Source organism: Juglans regia, chromosome 4 (assembly GCF_001411555.2).
Source record: "Juglans regia cultivar Chandler chromosome 4, Walnut 2.0, whole genome shotgun sequence".
Taxonomy (NCBI): domain Eukaryota; kingdom Viridiplantae; phylum Streptophyta; class Magnoliopsida; order Fagales; family Juglandaceae; genus Juglans; species Juglans regia.
Window position 1 is genome coordinate 22,724,172 of NC_049904.1, and position 27,784 is coordinate 22,751,955.

The 27,784-nt window shown below is 38.2% G+C and overlaps 2 protein-coding genes and 1 pseudogene across 6 annotated transcripts; 1 reads left to right on the forward strand and 2 right to left on the reverse strand.

Moving 5' to 3' along the window:
* Positions 1 to 411: 411 nt before the first annotated feature.
* Positions 412 to 3,354, forward strand: LOC108987479 (codeine O-demethylase-like). Its single transcript, XM_018960407.2, has 4 exons — positions 412 to 681; positions 897 to 1,141; positions 1,294 to 1,618; positions 3,057 to 3,354. The coding sequence occupies exons 1-4, from the start codon at positions 412 to 414 to the stop codon at positions 3,321 to 3,323; spliced, it is 1,107 nt and encodes a 368-aa protein (XP_018815952.2). The 3' UTR covers positions 3,324 to 3,354.
* Positions 3,355 to 5,282: 1,928 nt separating this feature from the next.
* On the reverse strand, positions 5,283 to 10,837 carry LOC108987478 (transcription factor GTE12-like). Of its 5 annotated transcripts, none has more exons than XM_018960406.2 (11): positions 10,745 to 10,837; positions 8,586 to 9,095; positions 8,287 to 8,344; positions 8,079 to 8,216; positions 7,936 to 8,000; positions 7,775 to 7,835; positions 7,596 to 7,679; positions 7,381 to 7,502; positions 7,180 to 7,213; positions 5,741 to 5,859; positions 5,283 to 5,640 (listed from the first exon to the last, which is right to left on the reverse strand). In XM_018960406.2, exons 2-11 carry the CDS (start codon positions 9,084 to 9,086, stop codon positions 5,536 to 5,538), a joined length of 1,287 nt encoding a protein of 428 aa, XP_018815951.1. In that variant the 5' UTR covers positions 9,087 to 9,095; positions 10,745 to 10,837; the 3' UTR covers positions 5,283 to 5,535. The 5 variants fall into 5 exon arrangements, 3 of the variants coding, with proteins under 3 accessions (XP_018815951.1, XP_018815949.1, XP_018815950.1); XM_018960404.2 differs by having other exon boundaries at positions 7,180 to 7,246; XM_018960405.2 differs by lacking the exon at positions 10,745 to 10,837 and adding an exon at positions 10,137 to 10,592 and having other exon boundaries at positions 7,180 to 7,246.
* Positions 10,838 to 26,877: 16,040 nt separating this feature from the next.
* Positions 26,878 to 27,525, reverse strand: LOC108987481 (annotated as a pseudogene).
* Positions 27,526 to 27,784: the final 259 nt, after the last annotated feature.

Sequence of the window (27,784 nt, forward strand, 5' to 3'; positions counted from 1 at the left end):
TTTTAAAAAATAAAGCTTGCATTTCACCTCGAAATCCAGCTTGTTAATAATGCAAACACATGATAATGTATTTTAGAAAAATATTTTGATCATAAAAAAATTATATAAAAATAATTTCATAAATTGATCTTTCCATTTCTCTTCATCATTAATTTCCAGTTTCCATACATATATAGTCTTCGATCCGTTCGAATACATGATGATTTCAATATTATTAATAACGAGAATTCTAATGGCAGACAGGAGATCGCGATAGTTCAATTGACACACGTTTGTTGATCTCTTTCTTTTTTAGAAAATTCGAACTGATATATCCAATTAATGATTTAATAATTACTTTTCTGGCAGTATATATAAATGCAGCACTACCCGGACATGATTTATATGCAAGTGCTATATTTCGGCAGGCAAATGACATCGTCAAAGCAAGAGAGCACTTTGGCTACTACTACTCATTTACTTGTGAGCATCGAGGAGGAGCTCTCCAAAGACCCTAATATCAAAGTCCCAGAACGCTATACTCGCATTGATCATAATCATCAGGACCCTCCAGCTTTAGCAACCCCCAGCTTCCAATATCCGATCTCCACAATTGACATGAAACAACTTGTTTCTCCGGAGACCGAGGACTTTGAACTTGAGAAGTTGCACTCAATTTGCATGGAATGCGGACTCTTTCAGGTCTGGCCTTACTCCTGAATTATCTTTCAGTTCTCGTTTGAAATTAACGACGACAGATATATAGGATAGCACTGACAGATATGATCATATCTGTCATGAATATCTGGACAAGCATGCTGACATGCATATTTCAACTGTACCTTGCATAAGTTAGTTTTTGTTTAATAAATTAACAACCTTAATTAACAATCGTTATTTTGTTGTACGTTGGGCAGTTGGTAAACCACGGAGTTAGCTCTTCACTCATGGAGAAGCTGAATGATGAGATTGAAGGATTCTTCAAGCTTCCCTTGGAAGAAAAAATGAAGGTCAAGGTAAGACCAGGTGATGTTGAAGGCTTTGGAACCGTGGTCCGTTCCGATGACCAAAAGCTTGACTGGGGTGATAAGATCTATTTGATTGTAAACCCTATTCATCGAAGAAAGCCATATCTTTTCCCAGAACTCCCTTCATCTCTGAGGTTTTCTCTCTCTCTCTCTCTCTCTCTCTGTGACACAGAAAGCACATGATGACATTTATCTTTCTTTCTGATCTCCTTCCCGGCCCCTCTTTTGGTGGTTTTTGGTGGAACATGATCGATCATGACCTACTCTATTTTCCTGTTTTAACCAGAGAAACATTGGAGTCTTACTTATTGGAGTTGCAAAAACTTTCCATGACACTGTTCCGATGTCTGGGAAAGGTCCTCATGATAGAAACGGGAGAGATGGAGGAGCTGTTTGAAGATGGAATGCAATCTGTGAGAATTACTCGCTATCCTCCCTGCCCACAACCAGAGCTGGTTTTGGGTCTCACGCCTCATTCGGATGCAACTGGCATTACAATCCTTCACCAAATTAATGGAGTCGATGGTCTTCAAATGAAGAGAGATGGGGTTTGGATTCCTGTAAGCTTCCTCCCAGATGCCTTCGTCGTGAATGTAGGAGACATTCTTGAGGTTTGGCGTCCTTCTTTTTCTCTCCTTTCTCTTTTTAATTTTAAGCTTAAAAAAAAGGAAAAAAGAGGTGATATATTGAATCTAGTCTCCTTTCGGGAAACCTTAGCATTCGTGTTCAAACTTGTTATCTAAACCAATTTTCAAACATGGCGTGCATTAGGAATTTATAATCTATGGATGCTGGCACTTTGTCTGCAGGGTGTCTTCCAGTACTTACGTAACATGGTTTTACTGTTTCAGTTAATTAGAAGTTTTAATTAACTTTTGAGTAATCATAAATTGTGCAAGAATTGTACATTCCTTTTGAAAAAGAATATGGTATATTATTAAAAAATTAATTTTTTTTACGTAGAATCTATATTTACTTATGTTTTTAAAAGGCCCTCGTGATAGAAATGCCAGATGATCTATTATTTACTTATTTACTTATTGTATTCAATATACAGAGTTTACGTATTCTGTAACTGTAAATATCATTTCTCTTAACATTTATAGTTGTGTACATATGAAAAACTGCATGGACATATCATCTGGTGGCCGCCAAAACATCACGGAATGCAGCACAACATGATGGTATTGTTATATGTCACACACAAATAACGAATGTTTGAACCTTTCATGACAAACAAAACCTATATTTCTGGCATTAAAGACTCATTCGGATATTAAGAATATTTTATGATAAGACCTATAAATAGTAGTAAAATAGTTTGTGAATAATAGTAAAATAATTTTAATTAAGATGTTTCATTGAATTTTGGAGAATGAGAGATAAAAAAATTAAATAAAAAAATTATAAATTTTAAAAATTATTTGAATATAATTTTTGTGTTGAAATTTAAAAAAATTGTATTTTTTTTTTTTTTGTGTTTTAATTTGTTTGGAAGGTTGTGAAAGTTGTAATGATTAGATGCAAATTTTAAAAATTTAAAATTAAAAAATATTTTATGTTTAAATAATATTTAGAAAGGAAATATCTTAGAATACCTAAACGGGCCCTAAATCTGTCAAAAGTCAAAGCTCACTCTTTTTGTGCTTTTGGTTTTTGAGTTCTGTACAAAACCATATATGCACATCACAATGATCAAAAGTACCCAAGTTAGGTGCATGCATGAGTAGACCAAATCATTGTTAAAGTCTCCTTGCTAGCTATTTAAGGAAACACAACAATGAAACTAATCAGGCCTAAACATTTCCTCCCATGCAGATCTTTGAATATTTGAGATCATAAATAAAGGGTATCGGATCTAGTTCTGAGGAAAACATGATCTAATCATGTATGGCATTCCAAAAGTGCTGAGATCAAGTCAGAGATTGATCTTTATAAGATGCCAACTTGTATCGATCTGTTTAATATATATAAGTTTATGATAATGTCATGCAGCATTAATTTGTTAACTTGTATATATCTGTTTAACATGCATGCACGCTTTTGCAGATTTTGAGCAATGGGGTCTATAAAAGCGTTGAGCACAGGGTAACTGTGAATTCAATGAAAGAGAGGAAGTCGATTGCTGTGTTCTTCAACCCAAAATTTGAAGCAGAGATTGGACCATCGTCTGCTTTATTGAACTCAAATAACCCACCATTGTTTCGAAGGGTTGGAATGGAAAAGTATGTTAAGGATTTCTTCTCCCGGAGGCTCAATGGAAAGGCGTACTTAGAGCATATGAGAATCAAAGCCGGAGAAGGCAGCATGAACTAATGACGGCCAAACTGACCATATGTATCTATATATAGCTAGTACTTTGTTTATCACTATAAGAAAATTGCTTATTAATTTGTAATCAGTTATTTCTAACGAAATGACCATTTCATGCTAAAATAAGTATAGTTTCATCGCAAATAGTCGTTCTTGTTGTAAATAATTGATCATAAATATGCATTTTTCTTGTAGTCATGTATACTTATAGTTATTATATATGTATTGTTGTGTATATGCCATATGGAAATAATCTCTTATATATACGCACATAATGTGCTTTTCAAATGGTGGACGACACAAATCTTGTATATGATCATCATTAGTGATAGAGAATATAAATATACACGCATGCACACGCACATAGCCAAAGAATTTTGGGCACCTTTCTTGCATCAAAATTGAATCTAGTTGCAGTTGTTCCACGAGACATGACACAATGATCACCATTAATATTATATCTTCCTGAAGATGGAGTACTATGCTCCGAGAGAAACACTCATGGATTCATTCAACCTAACGTGCACCCAGTTCAAAAGTACATATAAAACATTAAGATTTTATTTTGGTTTTGGTGGCTAGCTAGTATCAGCAGCGGAAAAGGAGGCAAAGTCAAAAAAATTAAAAAAAAAGAGGAAAAGGGGTTACAAGAATGGTCCCAATGTGACCGAGTCCAAATGTGGATTTTGAAGAAGTGAAACCTACAAAACTCTAGCTATCTAGGAAGAATTAAAGAGTACTCGTGATTGATGGAGAATTTTCCAAACATGTGATTCAAATAATAGGACGTACGTCACCAATGACTTGATGGTACTATTATATGATAGACTTATTTAATATCTAAAGGTATAACGAACTTAAATATATATTCTCATATATATAAATGATTTGAATGGATAAAAGTTTGACATTAAGAGATTAGGGTTTCAAATGCATGCATGCATGCATACCTACAAATGGGCAAGACAAACCTAAATTAATAAGTCATGACTAGAAACAAAAAAGTGGGGTGGAGACCCCACTCCTGTTGAGAGGGATGCATTGAATCTACTTTTGACTAAGATTTTGTATGTCTCCTTTAGCTTTTGACACTTTTGCTATTGTTATTGTCCACAATTTATCACTAGCCTTGGCCAATGCTCTTAAATTGTCTACAAACTTTTAATAGGTTTTTCATCCGATTAGAATTTGGTCTTATTTAAAATTTTGTGGTAACCACAATTTTTTTTCTTTCCTATTTTATTTCAAGAAACACAATTAGAATATAATGTTCACATTATATTATTTCTTTTATAAAATTTTTAATTATCTTGATAAAACATATTTAATAAAAAGCCCACGTTCAAAGGATAGCTAGCTACGATTATGTAATTGAGCTGCTTAAAAACTTTTATAATATATGCTATACATTATTCAGTAAAATACAAAACTTAGTTTATGGTTGACATATAATTACGATTTTTTTATAATTCCTATATATATATAGAATGTTTTATGGAAGAATGCAAATTTAAAACTTAGCTTTTCTTTCTTATTTTATACTTTTTTTATTTTATCAATTCGTTAAAGTATTACAAATAAATCTCAATTCCAACTATTTATTCCAGACCTAAATGTAGGTAAAGGTAACCTCTCCAAACTTATAATCCAAGCTTATCCCCTGAACGTGTTGAACTACTTTTCCACATCCTCAATTAGTTGGAGGAAGATGAGGCTAAAGTGGCTTATGGAAAAACAGAGGAGAACAGAAAGTGGAAGATCAGATCAGCCAGCTGTTGCATGCAATGACGTGATATCCATGTGGACCTAAGCTACTGTACGTGGCTCATGTGACAAAGTGAGAATTTTATGGTACAAGATGAGCTGAGAACGACGAATTGAATCATGGGATCGGGGAGGCATGCATGGCCCACCTGTTTCCATATTGGAAAAACAATAAAAAAACAAATACTTCTTGACATCTGAATATACAACATTGAACATTGAACATTGAGCATTTCCTACACTTATCCATTTAAGATTATTTATGTGGAAAATTCAAAATTGGACAACACTTTGTACACTTGCAGAGCTAATCTATTCTGTAAATCGAGTGGACTGCCGCTATGGTATGCATATCTCTGTCTCTTTATACAAATTAACTAACTTCACTATTGAGGACAAAATTTCTCCTATACCAACTATCCTTCCCATATTCAAAATTAGATGGTAATATTTACTGTCTAACAAGAGATCCATAATGAGGCGCAGAAGATCCAATTAAGGCATCGAACTCTTTTTGAGTCCACAAGCTGTCTCCGATATCAACCGTCTTTTTCATCTGGCATTCAGGAGAACAGTATCAGACACTACTTCTATGCAGTCAAAGGCAAAATTTAATTTCATGTTCTGAAAATAACAAAATGTTATATAAGAGTAACCTTCTGAAGTGCAGCACGCATAGCTTCCCTTTCTCTTTCCCGTTGTTGTTTCAGTGATTCTTCTTTGATTCGTGTGACAGTTTCAGCAGCTTGAATCTGGGCTTTGATCATACCGATCTCTGCAAATAATAAATAATAAATAATAATAATCATAATAATTATCTATTTAAATGCTAGGTGGATGATGACTGGAATCCGAAGATGACATTCAACACTCCATTTATAAGTTCAAAATAGGAAAGTCAGTTCAATAAGCTCTTAACATACCATGTACCTTAATCCCTACCCATCAAAGAGCCATGAAAAGGCAGTACCATTACCATGGGAGTACCAGGAAAACCGTCCATTTACGTCCCAGTGGCTAGGTGTGTTGCCTAATAAGCAGGGAGTATTCTGAAGTGACTTTAATCTAACCATGTTCAATTTAAAAGCATTTCTCTAACTACAGATCTGGATGTGACTTTAACAATGGATCACTGGAGAGAACAAAAATAACTTAAGTGTCTAGGAAGCTAAGAAATTGTGGCAGTGCACCCCTATTACTCCAAGAATGCAATGCTAGTATAATAATACAACCAAGGGATAAATACAACAAGCTGAAGAGATTATACCCACAATACTGTAAAAACAACAATAATCATTCCAACTTGAATTTTGAGGAAATGGTTTGTTCCCTGAGCCTAAATTGTAATTGCACAGTTTTTCTCCTGAGCTAGAAAATATTAATATTATGTCAAAATTATTGACAAAGGGACAAAAGGAGATGGTAGGCAACCCTAACAAATCTATGTAGAGTCAGCACAATGCCTAAAGAAACATATAAAAATAGAAATGGACCAAAATATTGGTTCAGTCTAATGTCTTCTTGGTCAATAGGCCAAGGAAAATTGTGTTATAATTGACTGGACTGAAGTTACTGACGAAGAATTCCACCCTAAAAAACTTAGTAGACCCTCTTAAAAGGGAGATCCATCCTCATGCTTATTCTCGCAATCACAAAAGAGGAAGAAGTCACAGTTGGAAAACTCACCTAGATTTTGTAGCATTGCCATGGAGGATGAAGATGTAACTGAGTAGGTAGGTAAGAAAAGAGGAAGAAAAGTACTAGGAGAAGAAGAAAGGGGAATTTTTTTTTAAAAGAAAAGAAAGGATAGAAAAGAAAGGGGGAGAGTGGGGGTGGTAAGGGAGAGGGCAGCATCCCTCCATGAAGAACTAGGGATGGAACTAGGTGGAAGCTTTGAGAGGAAAGTGGATAGCAACATAAGTGATAGCTTCTGACTCTAGAAACTAGAAAGGGAGAAAAATAGTGGACAGCCTCCTGGTGGTGTGTATTGCACAGTTAAAGTAATGCGCCCGCTCCTCATGACCCCTACAAACAGATTTACCATAGTGCACTACATTCTTTGTACAAAAGGCAGATATCAAGCTGCTTAATTCACCTTCTTGCTGCCTCCTTCCCAATCTTTCCTTTTCCTGCGGAACCCTTAACAAATCAGCTTTATTACCCTGATCATAAATCAGAAAATTGTAACATATATGAGCAGCTATGAAAAAATTAGAACAGCAGCATATCCAAATTGCATGCTGCAATATCTAAATTTGGCCTTCCCGTGTTTTTTTATAACAAGAATTGTATTCACCTGGTCAAGCGGTGTCTTCTGTTGAGCTTTTAAAATGGTTTCTGCAAAGCGGCTTTTCATCATTGCTACACGGAGAGCCTTCTTTGGTGACAGCTGTACATCAACAATTGGAGGATACCCTTCTATACCAAGCAAAAGCAAATAACAAAACTTAGTCTGTTAGCATGCCATGTCAAACGGCAACAAGCAACACTTTTACTTGAGATATTACTAACCTCCTTTGGGAACAGCATCTGTGGAAGGAACTGTAGACTGCGAAATGTGACAAGCGTTTTCATAGTCCAAAGCACTTACAGCCCCTTCACATCATCACCAACAGCATTCCAATACTCAGATCATCAATTAAAACCATAAAATATCAGGTGATTAATTCAAATGAAAACAGTCACCCTACCATCAGAATCCACATCTGACTTGCTCACTTGGGATACTGACATTCTTTTTGCCTGACAGTCCTAAATTCAAATGGAAGTTTTAACTCATCTCATCGCAAGAGAATCTCTAACTCCCAGACATATTCATAATATCAATGAAAAATATGCCAAGAATATATACCTGTCTGGAAACATCAACACTGTACACATGATGATCTCTATCCAATGATCTTTCTGAGGATAAATCTGAACAATAATAGAATATCCATGAGCTAAATGGGTACAGGATAACCAAAACAATAGCACAAGAATAGATCAACTAACCACTTGAGGACACATGGGTTAGGTCACATGGTAGGCTGCAGTGGCAGATTATACTGCCACATCCACTGCATTTGTGAGCAATCAATGGAAACTTGGCATTGGCAGAGCCACAAGCATTTCTCCTATGACTGTCAATTCCTGTAAGCCACAATGTTGATTAGCTCTGATAAAGAGACATAAAGCACAAAGTACATTATGCACTTCATACCATTTTGGAAATCTTCTCCTGATGACTTCCTTGTGCAGTTGTGACCTGTTTTTGTGAGCTGTACAGGTGAACGACACATACACAACTCAGAAAGTGCAGAAAACGTCTATCACAATAAAAAAAAAAAATGGACAAAATATAAAGCAAATGAAAGTAAATTAAAAGAATGCAGCATAATATCGATAACCCACACAACAAAAGTTACATAACAACTCAAATTAGCCACATTAAAAATTCACTGTTAGCTTATTCATTATCACTACATAGATAGAAGCAAATAACAACAATGTATTACTTACTTCGAGAGGATCCCATCTTTTCTCAAAAATTTTGTTTAATTTCACTGCCATTTTGTAGACGCTATTATCAGCAGGATTATAGAGCATGGCATTAGAAAAGGTCAGTCTAATATCAGCTGCAAACTCTTCAGTGCTAAAATACATGTTGTGCTCCAGTTTGGACTTTACTGTTCCCAGATCCATGGGATTAGATATAATCGAAAGATAATCCGGAATGTTTAACGCCACAGGATCCACTGGTTGGTTGAAAACCCAACCGACTGGATGAGTCATCAGTGTCTTCAGAATCATTGAACAGCGTGAAGTCACACTAGGATCCATCCGTTGCCTCTTCTCCAACTTCTTTCCGCCATCGGAACTACTGCTTTGAGTCCCTTCAACAGTAAATGGTACCGGTTGCCCTGGCTTACATGATGGCTTGTCAGAAGTGGTTTGTTTTCTTTTCCTGGAGACTTGGACCCCGGACTTATTGCTTGATACAAGAGTTTCAGTCGCAATCATACTTAAAAACTGCAAGAATTAGAGAAGATTAGTGCTCATACACCCATAAATGCAGGCATACAAGCACAGTTAGGCATCTCTTGATAATTGGATTGCATGCAGACACTTCTTGTGGCTATATATTGAGCATAAAAGTAATGCACTCAGAATTATGAGGCAAAAAGCTCGTCGTGACACGTAGAAAGCATATACAATATGCGTATGACTCTTTGCATGCACCATAAGTGTTTTATAGTTCAACCATAAATATCTCACACAATAATACTCTGCACAAGCATGCAACAATTAGGGATCTCTGGATAATTGGACTGTAGGTAGACACTTCTCGTGTATCTATACAAAAAGTAATACAAATTACTCAGAATGATAAGGTAAATGCTCCTCATGACACATGCTGACAGAAACTATGGTTGATACGATTCCTTCTATGTTAGGAAAGTGATATACACTTTAAACTACAGACTGGGAGGTGAAGTTCATAAGAAACTTACAGAACAGGTCAAAATGCATACAGAAAAGAGCAAAAACATACTTAATAATGTCTAAATAGCTGATAAATTGTTGGGTTGCACACCTATAAGTTCAATAATGGAGAGCTTATATATACGAAACCAATGGTTGCACACATGGCACATAGATCACACTTGTACTATCATACAAACAACAATAACATCGTTCTAACTTGAACATGACTGACTTGAATATGGGAAAGATAACGTGTCCTTTGCACAGCCTATAATCCATTCGAGTCCTTATTAGGGTCAAAGTAATAAGTCAAGTCATGAGTCTAATGGTCGAGGAACAAATGGATCTTAGACACAAGCAACAAAACGCTAATCTATGTCAATGTAATTCATTATACAAATACATAAATGGTGAAACTATTATAATGGCTTTAAAAGTACTTTAAGTAAAAGAGAAGGACTACATAAAATATGGCAATACCCGCCTAGACAACGGATCTCATGTATTAAAAAACAATAATTCTAAAATTCTAAATGCAATGACAGAGGAACCTGATGAGCAAAATAAAGAATGAAAGAGAAATACCCATAATTTAAGATCAAAAGTCTCTCAATATGGCTAGGTCTTCTGATACAGGGGGATCATAAAATTTACAAGTTAAATAAATGAATCATAGTAGTTCATGTTTCGGCCATGCTTGTACTCTGGTGAGAGGATAGGATATTTCACAATGAGGCGGCGCATAAAGCAGAAATCTCGTGTTGGCAAATGGGGCATGTTTTTGTTGGGTCAGAAAGTTTTGATAAATCGTCACAAAAACTGTAACACCTTGATTGTTGGGTCGAAATATTACAGCAAGGTTGATCAGAACTGCGATTCCAACCCTAATCCAAACAGAAAACATGGCTCTAAACCAAATACTACCCTAAACCGGTCTTTAATTCGAAACCACCTCTTAACGGAAACAATACCCGAAAACTAACCCCAAACTCGAATTCTAAGGGAGATGGTGGCAATGAGAAAAGAGATGGATTCGAAGGACCCGTCTGATAGCAAAGTTTCGAGGCCGTATTGAAAAAGAAGAACAAGGAGAGACAACCAAGCCAAAGAATGAACGAAAATAAAAAGAGAGAACCAAAAACACCATAGAAACAAGGTATTGAGGTGCGGTGTACTATCAAAGAAGAACTTACCAAAAATCGTAACTCCAAAACGAAACAGCGAGTGAAATACAGAAGCAGGGAGATGAGTATTCGCTAGGAGCGGAAGGAAGAGCAGAAGGAAAGATTGCGAAGTTGCGAGGTGAGTAGTGTGATTTTATTGGACAACCTAGGTTTTCTACCGCACGTTTCTTTATTTTCTACCACGCGTCATACAGCGATTGGATTAACGATCAGAGCTCCGTAACGCAGGTTGAATCTCGTTAACCCGGTAGAAATATCCCGGAAAAAACTGAAAAGCGCGCGGGAAAGATGGAGTACAGATTTAAACTACACGTAGTTCTGGGCTGATAGAGATTGAACGACATAAGTAACAGTTTAAGGCAGTCTCGGACCTCGGTCTCTCCGGCCCAATCCAGAGGCTAGAAGTTTTAAGGTCTAGGTCTGGGCTAAAATGGGCTTGATATTTCCGCCTAAGCCGGGAACTAAAGGTCCATGATTTCAATTTATTTTCGTGTGCGTGTTGCAGAAATACCTCGGCAATCTTAGCCTACCGCTTTGAAGATGGATGATGCCTGATGAAATGAGAGAGTTGTTTAGAAATGGAGTTCGAAAAATCAACCATTAGTAACCTTAAGAATAATTTCATTTGAAAAATTTTAAACTATACACCATCCACGTGACATAATTTGATTTGAAAAATAAGTTTTTAAAATTTAAATCTTATAAATTAAATTATACTATATGAATGGTATGTGGTGTAAAAGTTTTCAAATAGCACTACTCATTAAAGTCTTAATTCCTCTAACCCTAACTCCACTACTAAAGGTCTTGTGATGAAGTGACCTAGGTCATCGATCGATTGAGAAATAATATATGTGAACTTTTTAACTATTTTTACTTTGTCAACTTATGATACGACATCAAATGATTTATAGAAAACACCTCATGAATAGGAAAATAATCCCCGATGAAAAATGGTTACTCTAGCAAGGAGAAGATAGAAGGTAAGAATATAAGTAAATATATATAGAGAGTAATATTAGATACAATTCTACGACGTGTAAGTCCTACACATTTTTTATTTTAAACTACGCCTAAAATCCAACCAGAAGTACTAACTTGTGAAATCCAACACTTGAACTGGACTTCAATCATAAGAAACACAACATGATTAAATACAACTACACTCCCCTTTGAAACTTGAGAAGTAACCACCACTATAAGAAATCAGTTTTTTTCAGCGATTTTAATATCGTCGTAAAAAAATCGCCGCAAAATTCCAACGCAATGTATTTGAAATTCTGATGCTGAAATTACTCTTCATTTATTTGCGGCAACTTGTTTTCACCGCAAAAAGTATTGATTTAGCAGCATTTTCTTCTCTTTGAAAAAGAAAATCTCCGTAATAGATAGCTTTTGCGGCGAACATTGTAAGCATAAAAATCTTATGTGGTCAATTAATTCTTATTAGCAGTGAATAAAAAGCATGTAAATAAGCCTTTACCAAATTTATAATAGATTAATTCAACCCAACGCCAGCACCTATAATAGATTATTGGCATGTACTTATTTCGTTCTTCAGCATTTACAATCCTAGACTAAACTAGCATGAGATTTTCATGGAAATTGGGTTATTGAAAGTGTTAGTGAAAAAATAATATGTTGCATATTCTAATGATAAAACTTTGTTCAATTGAGTTGTAATTATGTTAGGTAAAGTTAACTTAGAGTAAAATTTCTAGAAATATCAAGTTCATCAAATTTAGTGAGATAGACTCTAAAATAGTCATAACTTTTGAGACCAGTACGTATCGGATGACGGGGATCTTGATGGCGTTGGAAAGCTCATTCAAAGTCCTACAACTTCACGTCTCACAAAAACTATCAAATGCTAATGTTTATTAGGTCATCAAGTGAACTTGAAAGAATTGAATTGAATCATGTTGTGGTGAGTCCCTCCATGTGAGAGAAATTATGACAATGACATGTAATTTTATTTGTCATACACATATAAGTAGAGAGTAATATACAGTCGTAAACTGCACAAGGAATGTGCAACAATTTTAAAAAAGAACGAAATCTATTATTAAAAAATTAATTTTTTTTATGTAGATCTCGTATTTATTCACTTTTTATAAAATAATTGTACATTTCTTATATATTCATGATTGCCACTATCATTTCTCTTTCAAACTTATTCGAGAGAGAGATAACTGATCTCTAAGAAAATATGTGCATTAATTATTTTGCAGTTTCCAAGATGAAAACCAGATCTAGAACCACTTTGGCTGCGCTTCTACTTTTGTTCCTTCCGTCCCCAATGGTGTTCTCCACGCCCAAAGATCGGTTGATCCGAATTGGACTTAAAAAAGAAGAAATCGGGTGACTTGCTGGACAAACTGACTCTAACTAATGGGCCGGTAATAGTTCGAGCTCCTCTCAGAAAATATTATCTCCATGGTAACTCTTGACGACACCAGTAGTATTGTCGCACTAAACAACTACATGGATGCTCATGATCAGTACTTTGGTGAGATTGGAATTGGTACTCCTTCTCAAAAGTTCACTGTGATATTCGACACTGGCATGGAAGTTGATCTAATCTTTGGGTGCCCTCTTCCAAGTGTTATTTCTCAGTAAGCATGCATCTTTAATATATATTTTCTCAATGGATTTTCATTGCGATTGGTTGGGAAGGACAAAAGTTGATGCTTTTGTGTTTTGGTCAAGGTTGCTCTCTTCTTTCACTCAAAGTATAAGTCTCAGCCAATCAAGCACCAACCAAAAGACTGGTATTATCCATTTCCTTGGTTCAAAGAGTCTATTTTACCTGCTTTCACACCTCATTTTCCTTCTCGTTTATATTTGGATTGCTTATGGAGATGATCTCGATTTCCTGAGATTGGATTAAAATGGTGCAGGAAGTCTGCAAGAGGGGAGGTAAGATTTTTTTTTTCATTTTCATGGAGCCATGATGTGGCAATTTTTTATTCAACTTTTTAATCTAATTATTACCTACTCATTATAATTTTTCTAAACTTATAAATAGAACACAAAAAAATTATACTTTTTCAAATTTTAAAACAAAAATTATATTCAAACAATTTGTTAATTTGTGAAGAAATTCATAGGTCTAACTCATCTCATAAAGCCAGTTCTACAGGAAAGAATTGTTCATTCCTTATTAACATACCCAAGACATTGTCTACAAACAATGTGAGATTATTCATCAATACTCTCCCTCACATGCAGGCCAGTATTTTTCCAGGTTCTTATCACGGGATAAGTAGTGTGAGCCCCTATTCATTCTGCAGCAGGCTCTGATACCATAAAAAAAATTCATGAACCTAACTTATCTTATAAAATCGGTTCTACAAGAGATGATTGTTCATTCTTTATAAACATACCCAAGAGCTTGTCTACAAGCAATGTAAGATTATTCTTCAACAATTTTATAATATTTTTATTTAATTTTTTTTTCTCTCATTTTCTAGAACTCAATAAAATATCTTAATTCAAATAATTTAATTACTATTCACTAAGATATTCTAAGTATCCCATTGAAGTCGAATTAGAATTAGGCGAATAATAAAAATTACTTTACTATTTATAAAGAAATGATAAAGTTATGATTGAAATAGTTATGGTTAGAGGTAGGAGTGGCAATATATGATATGACTCATTAACCCAACACGAACGCGATACGATAAAAGTGGGTTAGAGTTTAGCCTTAACGGGTTCGAATCAAAACGGTTTGATCCGTTAAGACACGATTGTTTAACAGGTCACTAACGGGTCAACTTGTTATAACTCTTTAAGAAAATTAAATTTACCTTTATACCCTTAAACCTAAAATTCCAAAAACCTAAATCTAACCCATGCCGCCCCTCAGTTTTTACTTTTCTTTTTCTCAAGTTCTAACTTTTCACAATCCCCCACCTCTCTTTGACTTCAACCTATAGCTCGATATTCGATAGCTCTGGTCGATTCTCCGCTAACATCCCTCAGTTTTCCTTTCCTCCTCCACTTTTTCAACCTTAGCTAATTAGTTCGTGTGGCTATTCATGAATCATTTGCCCAACAACTGAAAGGATGGAGATAAGAACAATTGATCCAATGTCGCCGAGGCTGCGTCGCTCGTGGGTTACAGTCCTACGAAGGTTGCAGTCCTACGTGGTTAAGAAAGTTAAATTTACCTTTATACCCTTAAACCTAAAATTCCAAAATCCTAAACCTAACCCACGCCACCTCTCAGTTTTTACTTTTCTTTTTCTCAAGTTCTAACTTCTCACACCCCCGCCCCCACCTCTCTTTGACTTCAACCTATAGCTCGATACTCGATAGCTCCTCAGTGTTCAGTTCTCACGCTCCCTCCCCCCCAACATGCCGCCCCTCAGTTTTCCTTTCCTCTTCCACTTTTTCAACCTTAGCTAATTAGTTCGTGTGGCTACTCATGAATCATTTGCCCAACAACTGAAAGGATGGAAGATAAGAACAATTGATCCAATGTTTCTGTTGAAGTTGTATTATAATTATACAAACAACTTTGTTAAAACTATTAATATCATAACTATTTATGGGACTATGTTATTGTTTTAGCTAATGTTTTAATCTTATAATCTATGCAGTCATGTAATTATTATCCAATACTTAACAATCATTACACAAAAATATTTGTTAGGATTTACATATTTTTGTCTATGCATTAAATTATTGATTGATTTCTATATTTTTTTTTATAAGAATCACATTATTTCTTAAAAACAATCATTTCACTAAACTAGACAAACGTACTTAGCACGTTGTTACTGCACTAGTGTGTGTGTATATATATATATATATATTATATTTGAATACTAGGTTCATCTCGCTCGTGGTGAATCAAATTAAAAGACGCTGTTTACAAAAAATACAAGTATTGCTGCGTGCACGCATGGCAATCTGATCTTGTCATCCTAATTACATTTATTGAGGTGACAGTTTAATTAAATTATTGATCATGTAAGTAGTTAACATATTATTTGATATATCCAGTGCCACGCACATGCTTTTAATTTGCCATGTTAACTACATACATGTAAGATATCTACGAATCGATTATTTAATTCCACATGATTATTGAATGAGAAGAGAATAATAGAAAAAAAACATGGTATACATGTATCATTACTCATCATATAAAAGATTATGATCATATAATATCGATAACAAGTTGAAAATATTATCGGTAGCCAATAGTTAATTAATAGCACACCTATATACTTACTATTAAGGCATCTCATTCTTCCCATTTTATTGCATCACTAAGCACTGCCCCTCACTCACTGCAGTCCCACACAGTAGCACTACATGCGCACAACACACCCAAGATGGCTGAGGAATAATACGTAAGTAGCATGTAACAAACTGTATCTTCTATAAGGACAGCTGTCATTACATAAATGGTGAAGGAATCAAAGTTGTTACTTGCAATAGTTATAAATAGTCTATTGTAATTACAATTGAAAGTGTGTTAATGCAATGAGAATTTGAAGCAATGTCTGACTCTATTTTGAGCATTTTCTCAAACACCTCTTCTTCCTTCTTGCATATTTGTTTTTTCAATATGGTATCTGAGCCAGCGACTAGCGTCTCCTACAAATCCATGGCAACACCAAAACAAAATTCCCACCCACCCTCCATCATCTCCTCTGCCACACAGTTTGTAAATATCAAACTTACCATTGAAAACTTCTTGCTCTAGAAAGCATAAATTGTTCCCTTCTTGAAAGGCCACCAACTATATGGATAAGTTGATGGCTGAATTCCCTCTCCCACAACCTTTGTTGATGGAAACCCGAACCCTGAGCACACCAAATGGGTCTTACAGGACCAGTTGCTCATTTCCATTCTCAAGTCTTCCCTTTCAGATTCGGTTCTTGCCCAAGTCCTAGACTGTACCACGTCTCATGAGGTCTGGACTACACCTCAGAATTTTTTCTCAGCCAAATCCAATGCTCATGTGTTTCATACACAATAGCAACTTGCAACTCTTCATAAAGGATCTGAATCTATTATGGATTACTATAATAAGGCCAAATCTCTTTTCTCCTTAGGTGCTACCGGCCATACTCTTACTGATTAAGAGTTTTCAATTTATTTACTCACTGGCCTTGGGACAGAATATGAGCCCCTGATACTTCCTTAACCACTCGTCCAAACCCTCTCTCGCCCCACCAAATTTACAGTTTCTTGATGAATCATGAATTCCATCTGGCTCATCAGACTCAGGCCTTGCTTTCGGGTCCTCATTTTTCTGCTAATGTTACAGGCATTCAGTCTTCCCATCAAGGCCGCAACTCTCAGTTTCGTGGTGGTCGTTGTCGCCATGGTGGTTGTAATCACTTTACTGGTGGTCGCAACATTGCTACTTCCTCAAATTACTTTCAGAATCGACCTGATACGCGTCCTCATTGCCAAGTCTGCAACAAGGCAGGTCACGCAGTCCTTACATGTTATTATCAATTCGACCATGTGTATCAGGCCCCTGCACCCTATTCTCTCATAGCAAACCTCACAGCATTACCTCTTCATGTCTTGGCGTCCAACTAGTTCTCTAACTCTGCTGCAAGCCACAATTTCACTGCAGACTTAGCCTCTCTGAATCTGGATTCCACACCATACCAAGGCTCCGACCAAGTGAGCATTGGGGACAGCTTCACCTTACCTATCTAGAACTCTGGATCTACTCAAATAAACTCCTCCACTGGCAAATTTTTTCTCCATAATCTTCTTCATGTTCCTCCAATTTCTAGGAACTTACTTTCAATTCGGCAATTTTGCCTTGACAATCATGTGTATTTCAAATCAATTTTTTCTTGAGAAGGATTCGGCTACCCAGGCGATTCTACTCAAGGGACTCATTGAAGATGGGCTTTATGTTCTGCTATCCACCACTACCGCGCACCTCAACCATCACCTTCATCTTCCCCGAAAGCTTTTTTAGGTTCACGTACATCTGCAAACCAGTTGCATGAGAGGCTTGGTCATCCTTCAACCCATGTCACCAACCTTACACTTAACGTTTCAATCTTCCTACCACACCCACTCGTGGGCCAACCTTCTGTCCAGGCTGCATAACAACAAAGGCCCATGCCCTTCCTCATCCTATCTCTTCCCACTAGGTCCTCTAAACCTTTTAATTTAAATTTTGCAGATGTATGGGGCCCAACCTCGATTTTATCTAGTAATTCATGTCATTTTTATTTGTCTATATTGGATGATCACTCCAAATATCTCTGGTTTTTTGCAATGCAATCCAAGTCCAATGTGTCTTCAATCATCCTTGATTTTCTTCAATGTGAGTAATGTTTTTTCCAAGAAAGTCATTTCTATTCAAATGAATTGGGGAGGTGAGTTTTGTCCTCTACGACATATTTTTCAATCCCGGGACATTATTCATCGCATTACGTGCCCCTATTCTCATCAACAAAATGGAAGTATTGAGAGATGTTACCGTCACATTGTAGAGACGGTGCTCTATTTGCTCTCTCATGCATCCATGCCGCAAAAATCTGGGGCCGAAACATTTCAAGCCGCAACTTTTCTAATCAACTGAATGCTAACTCCCCTTCTAAACAACAAATCTCCTATGAAATCTTAATGGGTCATCATCCGGACTACCTTTTCTTTCTAGTTTTTGGATCTTCTTGCTGGCCCAACCTAAGACCCTTTAACCATCACAAACTTGATATTAGATCCAAAATGTGTGCCTTCATGGGCTGTAGCCTAGATCATAAGGGCTATCTTTGTCTCCACATTCCTTCTAGCCGCACATACACCTCATGGGACGTTATTTTTAATGAAACTGTGTTTCCATTTGTTGCTCATACAAACCCAAACATTTCGGCCTCTAATCCCTCGTTAACTAACAAGCCCATCACCCATCCTTTCATGCTCATTCACATAACTCCATCTCCTCAATTGGATCTTCTTTCTCCATCTCAGTCTGTGGGCCCTTCTTCTACACCACCCACGTCTTCGGCCCAAAGTCCATCACAAACTTTAATCACTTCACCTTCCTCTCCAAACCCTAGTTTTACTTCATCTCCTACCGCTAACACATATCCCTCAAACCCTAGCAGTCCCTCAGACTCCTATTCTCCTCTCATCACTCAATAGACCTCTGCTCCCTTTCGGTCTACCTTATCACCTCCCCTTCACCCCATGATTATTCGTTCTCGAGCCCTCATACACTGCCCCAAACAACGTACAGATGGTACCATTCTCTAGCCTCCCCTCGAACCCACTCTGTCCCTCACGGCAACTGTACCATCGCCTTCTTCATCTACCACTCTTACTCCCAAAGAGCCTTCTTCCTTTTCCGAAGCCTCAAGATACCCAGAGTAGAGATCTGCTATGCAGATTGAGTTTCATGCGTTACTTCATAATAAAACTTGGGACTTGGTCCTTTTTACCTCCATTCCCAATGTGTTAGGTTCCAAATGGGTCTTGAAGACCAAAAGGCGTGCTGATGGAACCTTGGAACGCCTTAAAGCATGGCTTGTTGCCAAGGGCTTTCATCAGCAGCTTGGAGTCGATTTTTAAGAGAAATTCAACCCTTTAGTCAAACTCGTAACCATCCGTTTTTTTCTTACTCTTGTAGTCTCGTCCAAATGGCCCCTTCATCAACTAGATGTGTAGAACGCCTTCCTTCATGAGGCCCTTGAGGAGGCTGTCTTCATGCAACAACCACTTGGCTTCATCAATCCTGATCATACTACACATGTCTGTAAGCTAAAAAAGTCTTTCTTTGGTTTAAAACAGGCCCCTTGCCCTGGTTTGTAAAGTTAATTGAGAAATTACTTCATTTAGGTTTTCATGCATCGCGCTTAGATAATTCTTTGTTTATATTGCACACTAACTCTGATTGTATTTACATTTTAATCTACATTGATGACATAATTGTTATTGGGTCTAATTACAAACTTATTTCAGATTTCATCGCATCTCTGAGTACCTATTTCCCTGTTAAATACTTGGGTTTGTTGCACTACTTTTTGGGAGTCGAAGTTACTAGGGTCTCTTCTTGTAATACCCTGCTTCTTCTTCTTACGTACGCTTCTTCTTTCTGACTATGTTTCGTCTTTATGACATAAGCAAATCCCGAAGGCATAGATTATGTGATCATCTGCCCTTCTCACTAGCGACTGCGAGCCACGTTATGCGTGTCGAACCATAATGGCGTGTCTCGAAAGATATCGTGTGACTTCTAGGGCACGCCCAGTGTTTTAAATATGCTGAAAATATTTATAAGGAATATTTCTATTGTTATTGAATTAAGATTTGATCTTAAATACGACAATCATAATATTCTTGAAGAGCTCCAAAAATATTATAATTGCCGGAAATCATTTTAATATTATTATTAAAATGATTTCAATTATTTAAAATATTATGAGATTTAAATTAAGTTGAGAACTTTTAATAATTAAATGGTTTAATCCTTTTAAATATGTTAAGTGAGACTTCATCATTTTATTAATGATGAAGAATATTATTTTATAAACTAAAGTTAGTTTAAAATAATATTCTACCTTAATTCCTCTAAGCGCTTTTAATTAAGTTAATGTTTTACGCATTTTCAAATCAGTTTTTGAGATCCTCCGTTAGATCGTTACGTGGATCCCCAGACGAAGGGACTGGGTTAAATACCCAGACCCCCTCTCTTTCTTCCTCATTTCCCCGGTAGCTCTCTCTCTCCTCCCTCTCTCCTTCAGCGTACGTAGTACGCAGCGTGCGTCTCCCACGCCGAAGCTTCCAATGCACAACCCGGTGCCGTCGTACGTCGCCAGTCCTCACCGCCGGCACCACCAGCTCCACCTCACGCAGGTGAGCCTCCCTAGCCGCCCAGCCCCTCTCCCACATGCACCCTCTTCCTCTCCGCTGGAAGTATATAGCCCGAATGGGCTTGGTGTGCGTAGCGCCGCCATGAGCCATCCTCCAGAGCCACCGCTTCCACAGTAGCTTCCTCTACCACTGGCCAACCTCCTCCAGCAAGCTTGGCCTCCACCATGCAGTCCTTCCTCTCCCCTCACAGCAAGTAGCCGAAATGGGTCAAAGACCCATTTCCCCACCGTGTGCCGCCGTACTCGACCACCTTGGCCACCGGACACCACCATGAGCTACTCCTGGTCTCACTCTTCCTCCTCCCTCAAACCCATGGCCAGAAGCCCTTCTCCACCGCACAGGCTTCCTCTCCTCTCACGCACGGATTGCACACTATGCACCGCCACCCACGACAGATGGTCGCCACCTTCAGCCTCCTCAGGCCGCCACCAAGCCAAGCCAACCACCTATGGCCCCGATCTGCCACCCACGAAAGCACACTCTCTCTCACTCTCCCACGGCTACTTCTCCACGGTATGGCCAGATCCACCGTCGTGAGCCACCGTGGCGCCACCTCGACGCCACCACAAGATCCACCGCACCTCCTTTAGCCAAGCCCTAGATCCAAACCACCACTTTATGTGGTGGGTAACCACTGCACATGATGGACAGTCATTGCGTGTGATTGACCGCCACTGCACACGGCTAGATCCGCCGTGTTATGCTCCTTGCCACCATCACAAGGCCACCATGAGCCCTTCCAAGACCACACCTAGCTATCCAAACGCCTAAACACTCACTGTACGTGAGTTAGCCGCCACGTACGACTCTTCCGACATCATCGGCTATGACGGTCAACGAGTAACGCACGGGTTATCCCGTCGATAGTATAACTCTCTATCCCTCGTAATTATGTTAGATATTGATTAGTTGACTAGGTTGTGAACTGTGCTGTTAGTATTAATGGAGTTGTGGTATCGTGATGTGGTGTTGTATGATGAAGTGTTGGGCATTCTGTGTAGTGAAGTGTTGGGCTTATCTGTGTTGTATGGAGGTGCATTGTGCCATGTAGTGTACTGTGAAGTGTTGGGCGTAATTGGGAAGTGTGATGTGTAGTGTTGTGGATTGTATTGTAATGGCGGCGTAGTGTATGTGGAACGGGAAGAGTACACGCTGAGTGTACTCTGTGTGGGGTATGGTATATGAAGGGGGTATATGTGGAATGTACTCCGTGTGACGGATGTGCCATAATGGTGATGTGTCGTAGTGTGTATGAAGGGAGTATACGGGGAGTGTACTCCATGTAATATAGTGATGCACCATATGGTGGGTATGCCATAGTGGTGATGGAGCGTATGTAAAGGGAGTACGAGCGGAACATAGTCCATGTGATGGAGTGATGTACCATATGGCAGGTATGCCATAGTGGCGATGTAGTATGTATGTGGGGAGTACATGTGGAATGTACTCTATGTGTTGGAGTGATGCACGATATGGCAGGGATGCCATAATGGTGATGTGTCGTAGTGTGTATGAAGGGAGTATACGGGGAGTATACTCCATGTGATATAGTGATGCACCATATGGCGGGTATGCCATAGTGGTGATGGAGCGTATATAAAGGGAGTACGAGTGGGATGTACTCCATGTGATGGAGTGATGTATCATATGGCAGGTATGCCATAGTGGGGATATGGTATGTATGAGGGGAGTATACGTGAAGTGTACTCCACGTGGCAGCGACACTCCGTGTGGCGTGTCGTAAAGATAAGGATGGTTTATGTGTTTGATGGGCGTGGAACATGATGGATAGTGTCGGGAACTGTTGAACAGTGTCCCGAAGTAGTTATGGCATAGCCTGTAGTCTGAGGTAACAAGTGTCACTGTGATGGACTTATGGCTAAGAGAATACGTAAAGTATCAGAACAAGTATAAGAGTGCGCAGCGGAAGCATAACTGATGAATGTCACGAAGTGACATGACTACTGACAGTCGTGCTTATGATGGGCGAAGTAATGGAACAAGTGTAAGAGTACGCAGCGGAAGCATGACTGGGCAACATCACGAAGTGACTTGATTATTGGAAGTCATGCTTATGATGGGTGAAGTGTTAAAGTGCAGGAATGGCGTAAAAGGAACGTGATAAGATGTCACGATATGACGGGAGTACACGAGGAACTGTACTTGTGATGAATCAGGAGTTGACGTAGGAGAATGTTGAGTAACATGACAAGGTCATGTTGTAGCTTGGGAGCAATCTCGTGCTATGTGACGTAACATAAGGCATAGTTGTGCATGGAGTCTTGTCGTGTTAAATGTTGGGATGAACTGTCAAAAGGGACGGGTAGCATGAAGAGCCATGCTAGCCGGGTTAAGAGAAGATTGGTATTGGAGTATGGCCCTTGTCCCTACGAGCAGGTGATCAACGTGTTATATATGTTTATCTTAGGTGATAAAGGGGTAAGGCACATGTGTAACATGGTGAGACACACGTGTCGGACGGATTCACCATATGTAATGGGTAATCTGTCCTAAGTACAGTTACACGGTGCTTGAGCCTCAGAGTTGGCTTAGAGCCGTGTGCTTGTATGGATGCGAATGAGGATTTAGTGTGGGCTAAGATGCATGAAGGTAGTGACGGATGCATCGTTAGGATTGAGATGTGTGATTCCATCGGTCGGAATCATACGCTGAATGTGGTTGTAAGAAGAGTAAGACGAGCACTAAGTGCATGAGATAGAAGAAGAGTGTTCCAAATATAGCGTAGTTCTATTTCTAGTTTAAGTTGCTAATGCATTAGATAGAGAATGATGCTAAGGTTATGTGTATGCATATGATATGCAAGTAGCATGGAGTTCAGGTAAGTGTTACGTTTATACTCTTCTAGAGTCTTTATAAGATAAAAGAAAACGAAAACGAAAGTTTTTCCTTTATGACACTTTAAGAAAAGACTAAAGACGTTTTACGAAAGAAAATGCTAAGTGTTCAAAGGTATAAGTATGTACGGCCCCTCCTTGGCAGCCCCTTTTTACGCAACCAAAGTATTAATTGTACGCATGTGAATGGATGAATATACGTTGTATCTATTGTATGTATTTTCTGTGAAAATCCATAAACTGATGAAGATGCATGAAAGGCTTGAAAGCGGAGGCTTTTGTGAATCCTACGAAACGATGCTCTCATGAGCGCCACGAGGTAATGCTCGTGGATGCCATGATTGACGACGTTCAAGGTGACACTTATGGATGCCACGAAAGCTGACGTTTAAGCCCATGTATGTTCTTAAATGAAGTTTTCCACGAACGAACTGTTAAAGAAAGGATAGAACTGAAATGAACTGAAAGACAAAAAGACCATTTTCGGGCTTACGCTCCAAACGATATTTTCTCACGAAAAGAAATGTTTTCTCATGAAAAGAAAGGACTGTTAAATGAAAGAAAGAAATTAATGAAAGCTCCAGCTCTTTCGAGCTGACATGAATGAATGAATGAAAGCAAGAAAGAAAGAAATGAAAGCATGAATGTATGAAGATACGTAACGGCCACATGAATGAATGAAAGGGTACCAATGAATGGGCAAATTGCAATGCCGGGTAAGTAGTACTGGAAGTGCACCCAGTGCTGCCCCCTATGAAAGGGATTCCCAACCCGTGGCCATGGGTGGAATCTGGGTCCAAAGGAAGACCGCTAACCCCAACACACGAGGCGTAACAGTGTGTACTGGCCTATGAAAGTGATAAGAACAAATGAATGTATGCATGCATGTACGAACGCATGAATGCACGAACTTTAAGAAATGAAGGCACTGACGGGGGACACGTTTTAAAGAAATGAAAGCCTTTTAAAAAGAAAAGCCCCGTCCAGTGACGTTTTCAAAAGAACGCACGTATTCACGTAAACATGCATGAACTCTTGAAGAAATGAAGGCACTAACGGGAGAAACGTTTTACGAAAAGAATGCCCATGTTTTAAAAGAGAAAAATCCCGTCCAGTGACGTTTTCAAACGAACGCACGTATGATACGTATGCATGCACGTATTAGTATGTACAAGTGATGAATGCATGAATGAAAATCTATATTGTTATATTTTAACTGTATGAAGTAATGCTTACAAGTCTTCGACTCATTTTAGTTTTTATGCATGTCCCTCCCCCCACAGGAACTGCATGATCAGGACGGACACGGCCCATGGGGAAGAGCACGGAAGTCTAGGCACGAGTTTTAAACGTACGAGAGGCCTTTTTATTATAAGATTTATGTTTTCCACTGTAAACCTCTTTTATTATCAAAGCACATTTTAAATTATAAACGTGGAGTCTCGCACCCTGGGTATGCAAGTGAAAAGTTTTAAATAGGACGATAATTCCCGTCGTCCTTTTATAAAAATATTTTGAAAAAAGTCTCACCACAAGGACGGGCGTTACACTTCTAGTCTCTTACTTTCATAGTCCAAATATATAGCTAATCTATTGTCTGAAACAAACATACACAAATGTAAATCTGTGTCCACTCCCATGTCCACCTCTGTGAAATTATCGACTATTGATGGATCTACTTTTGAAGACCCTGAACTGTATCAAAATGTTGTAGGGAGTCTTCAATATTTAGCCTTTACACGTCCTGACCTGTCTTATGCTATAAACAAGGTATGCCAGTACATGCACTGCCTAAGAAATTCCCACCGGCAAGTCGTGAAAAGAATCTTGCGTTATCTTCAAAGTACCCAACATTTAGGTTTATTCTTGTCTCAATCTTCTTCATTTAAAATTTATGCTTTATTTGATGCTGACTGGGCTGGATGCCCAGATGATTAGAAGTCCATTGGGAGCTTTTGTGTACCTTGGTGATAATCTGGTTTCCTAGGAATCTAAAAAGCAAGCTACCATTACTCGCTCATCCATTGAAGCGAAGTATAAATCTGTATCCAACAACACATGCGAGGTTATTTGGATTTAGTCCTTATTGAAAGAGCTTGCCATTTTTATTTCTAATTCTTCTACTTTGTAGTGTGATAAACTAGGAGCAACCTACTTGTCAGTCAACCTTGTACTTCATGCTCGTACCAAACATGTCGAGCTCGATTATCACTTTGTTCGTGAACGGGTTGCTTCTAAGACGCTTCAAGTTTCATTTCTGTCCAGCAAAGATCAACTTGCTGACATCCTGACAAAGCCTCTCTCTACCACTAGATTTATACAATTACGATCAAGCCTCACACTTGCCGATGTGCAACTTGAATCGTGGGAGGATATTAAGGCATCTCATTCTTCCCATTCTGTTGCAGCACTAAGAACTACCCCTCACTCACTGCAGTCCCACACAATAACACTACATGTGCACAACACACCCAAGATGGCAAAGGAATAATACGTAAATAGCATGTAACAAACTATATCTTCCATAGGGACAACAATCATTACATAAATGGTGGAGGAATCAAAGTTGTTACTTGTAATAGTTATAAATAGTCTACTATAATTACAATTGAAAGTGTGTGAATGCAATGAGAATTCGAGGATGCAATGAGAATTCGAAGCAATGTCTAACTCTGTTTTGAGCATTTTCTCAAACACCTCTTCTTCCTTCTTGTATATTTGTTTTTTCAATACTTACGTACAAGCGACTAATTTAATAGAAATGCGTATTATAATCATCTATATATTCAAGTGCAGGATTTTCATAGTCAACGTCATAGCAGCCATCATAATGTGATCTACTATCTCGTATTTTCTCAATTTCTTGGTCACTAAAATAATGCCACGGCAAGCTTTTTATCCGTTCAGAACATTTTCTTCCAAAATTCCCTCCCAGAGAGACATGACAACAAGCCCTAAGTTCCAGTGATTGAAGGTGAGGACAACCATCAAGTATGGTTTGCAAACCATCATTAGTTAGCTTATTCCCATTAGAGAGGCCGAAGGCTAACTATTTAAGTTCTTTGCAATAACAACTGCCAAAAAATCACACGACTGCTCTCCTCTGGGTGATATAGATTTGAATGTAAGTGGGGGAAATTTTTTCTTTTCATTTGTTGGTTTTAATCTTGTGTGGATTTGTGTATTGTGTATTTTCCCAACTATCTTACGTGTCTTTGTGTTATTGGAGGACTATTTTTCTCCCATTACCAGTTGGCCCACTGTTCCAAAGCATTTCACTTCACTCCCCCGGAGCTTACAGTTTAGATGGTGAATTGAAATGAGATAAATTTAGATAGTAAGTTGGATTTAATGTGAATGGAATAGTCAAAATCAAATTCATCTCACATTAGTTAAAAGTGTCATTTAACTTTAACTAATTCATTGAGAGTGCTCTAAAAAGGGATTTACAGTAGTTATCAAAATCACCCACGTAGTCATCGCTGTCGCTGGAGAATTCGGTATCATGAAGTTCAACATTGAATAATCATCGGTGGAATCACAGGGAGATCACAAATCTTTAATCCTCTTGCCACATCTTTCCAAATTTCCAGTTAGAGTGACATTGAAGCATTGCCGTAGGTCAAGCGACTCAAGGTGATGACAACCATCAAGTATTGCCTTCAAGCCATCATTAGTCAGCTTATTTCCAAAAAGCTGAAGGTGGCGTAATTCACTCATGTTCTCTGCAATAGCAATTGCCTCCTCATCACACTCAATGCGCGGTCTTCTGTAGCCATGGCTGTTGAATTTGAGTGACTTCAAGAGAGGACAACAACGGCCAACAGCTTCCAGAGGTTCTTTTGACACCGGACCGTTTGAAATCTCAAGGTCCTCCAACAATGGAAGTTTTGTAGCCACTTCACTTAATCCCTCAACTGAAATGTTATGGCAACCTACGAGTCGAAGACGTCTGACCTGACTTGGTTTGTTAAAATGACATGAAGACGGTGACGAAATGAAGGAGCAACTATAAGATGACATGAAAATAGAAGCATACATGGAAGAATCCCGCATCTCCAAATTCATAGTTAGAATACATTGATAAACCCCACTAAATAGATTGTGCACTGTATAAAAGAGCAAGAAGGATAGCTTTTTTGCATATGCATGCCATACCTCATAATTCTTCATGAAGGGTTGCAATGTGGAGATATGCTGTCTAATTTATATTGCATGCAGAAAAAAGTGTTCAAAGAAGAAAAAAGAAGAAGAAGAAGAAGAAGATACGAATGTGTAGTTTGAAAGATTCTGTGTGCATGGAGAGAAAGTCCCTACATGCATTGAA

Bases quoted from the DNA above. Each gene is read 5' to 3' on its own strand.
- LOC108987479 (XM_018960407.2), top strand. From the start codon at position 412: ATGACATCGTCAAAGCAAGAGAGCACTTTGGCTACTACTACTCATTTA. The intron at 682-896 runs GTCTGGCCTTAC...TACGTTGGGCAG, and splicing joins TGGAATGCGGACTCTTTCAG to TTGGTAAACCACGGAGTTAG. The intron at 1,619-3,056 runs GTTTGGCGTCCT...ACGCTTTTGCAG, and splicing joins ATGTAGGAGACATTCTTGAG to ATTTTGAGCAATGGGGTCTA.
- LOC108987478 (XM_018960404.2), bottom strand. From the start codon at position 9,086: ATGATTGCGACTGAAACTCTTGTATCAAGCAATAAGTCCGGGGTCCAA. The intron at 7,836-7,935 runs GTATATATTCTT...ATTTGAATTTAG, and splicing joins GTGTTGATGTTTCCAGACAG to GACTGTCAGGCAAAAAGAAT. The intron at 5,641-5,740 runs GTTACTCTTATA...CCTGAATGCCAG, and splicing joins TGCGTGCTGCACTTCAGAAG to ATGAAAAAGACGGTTGATAT.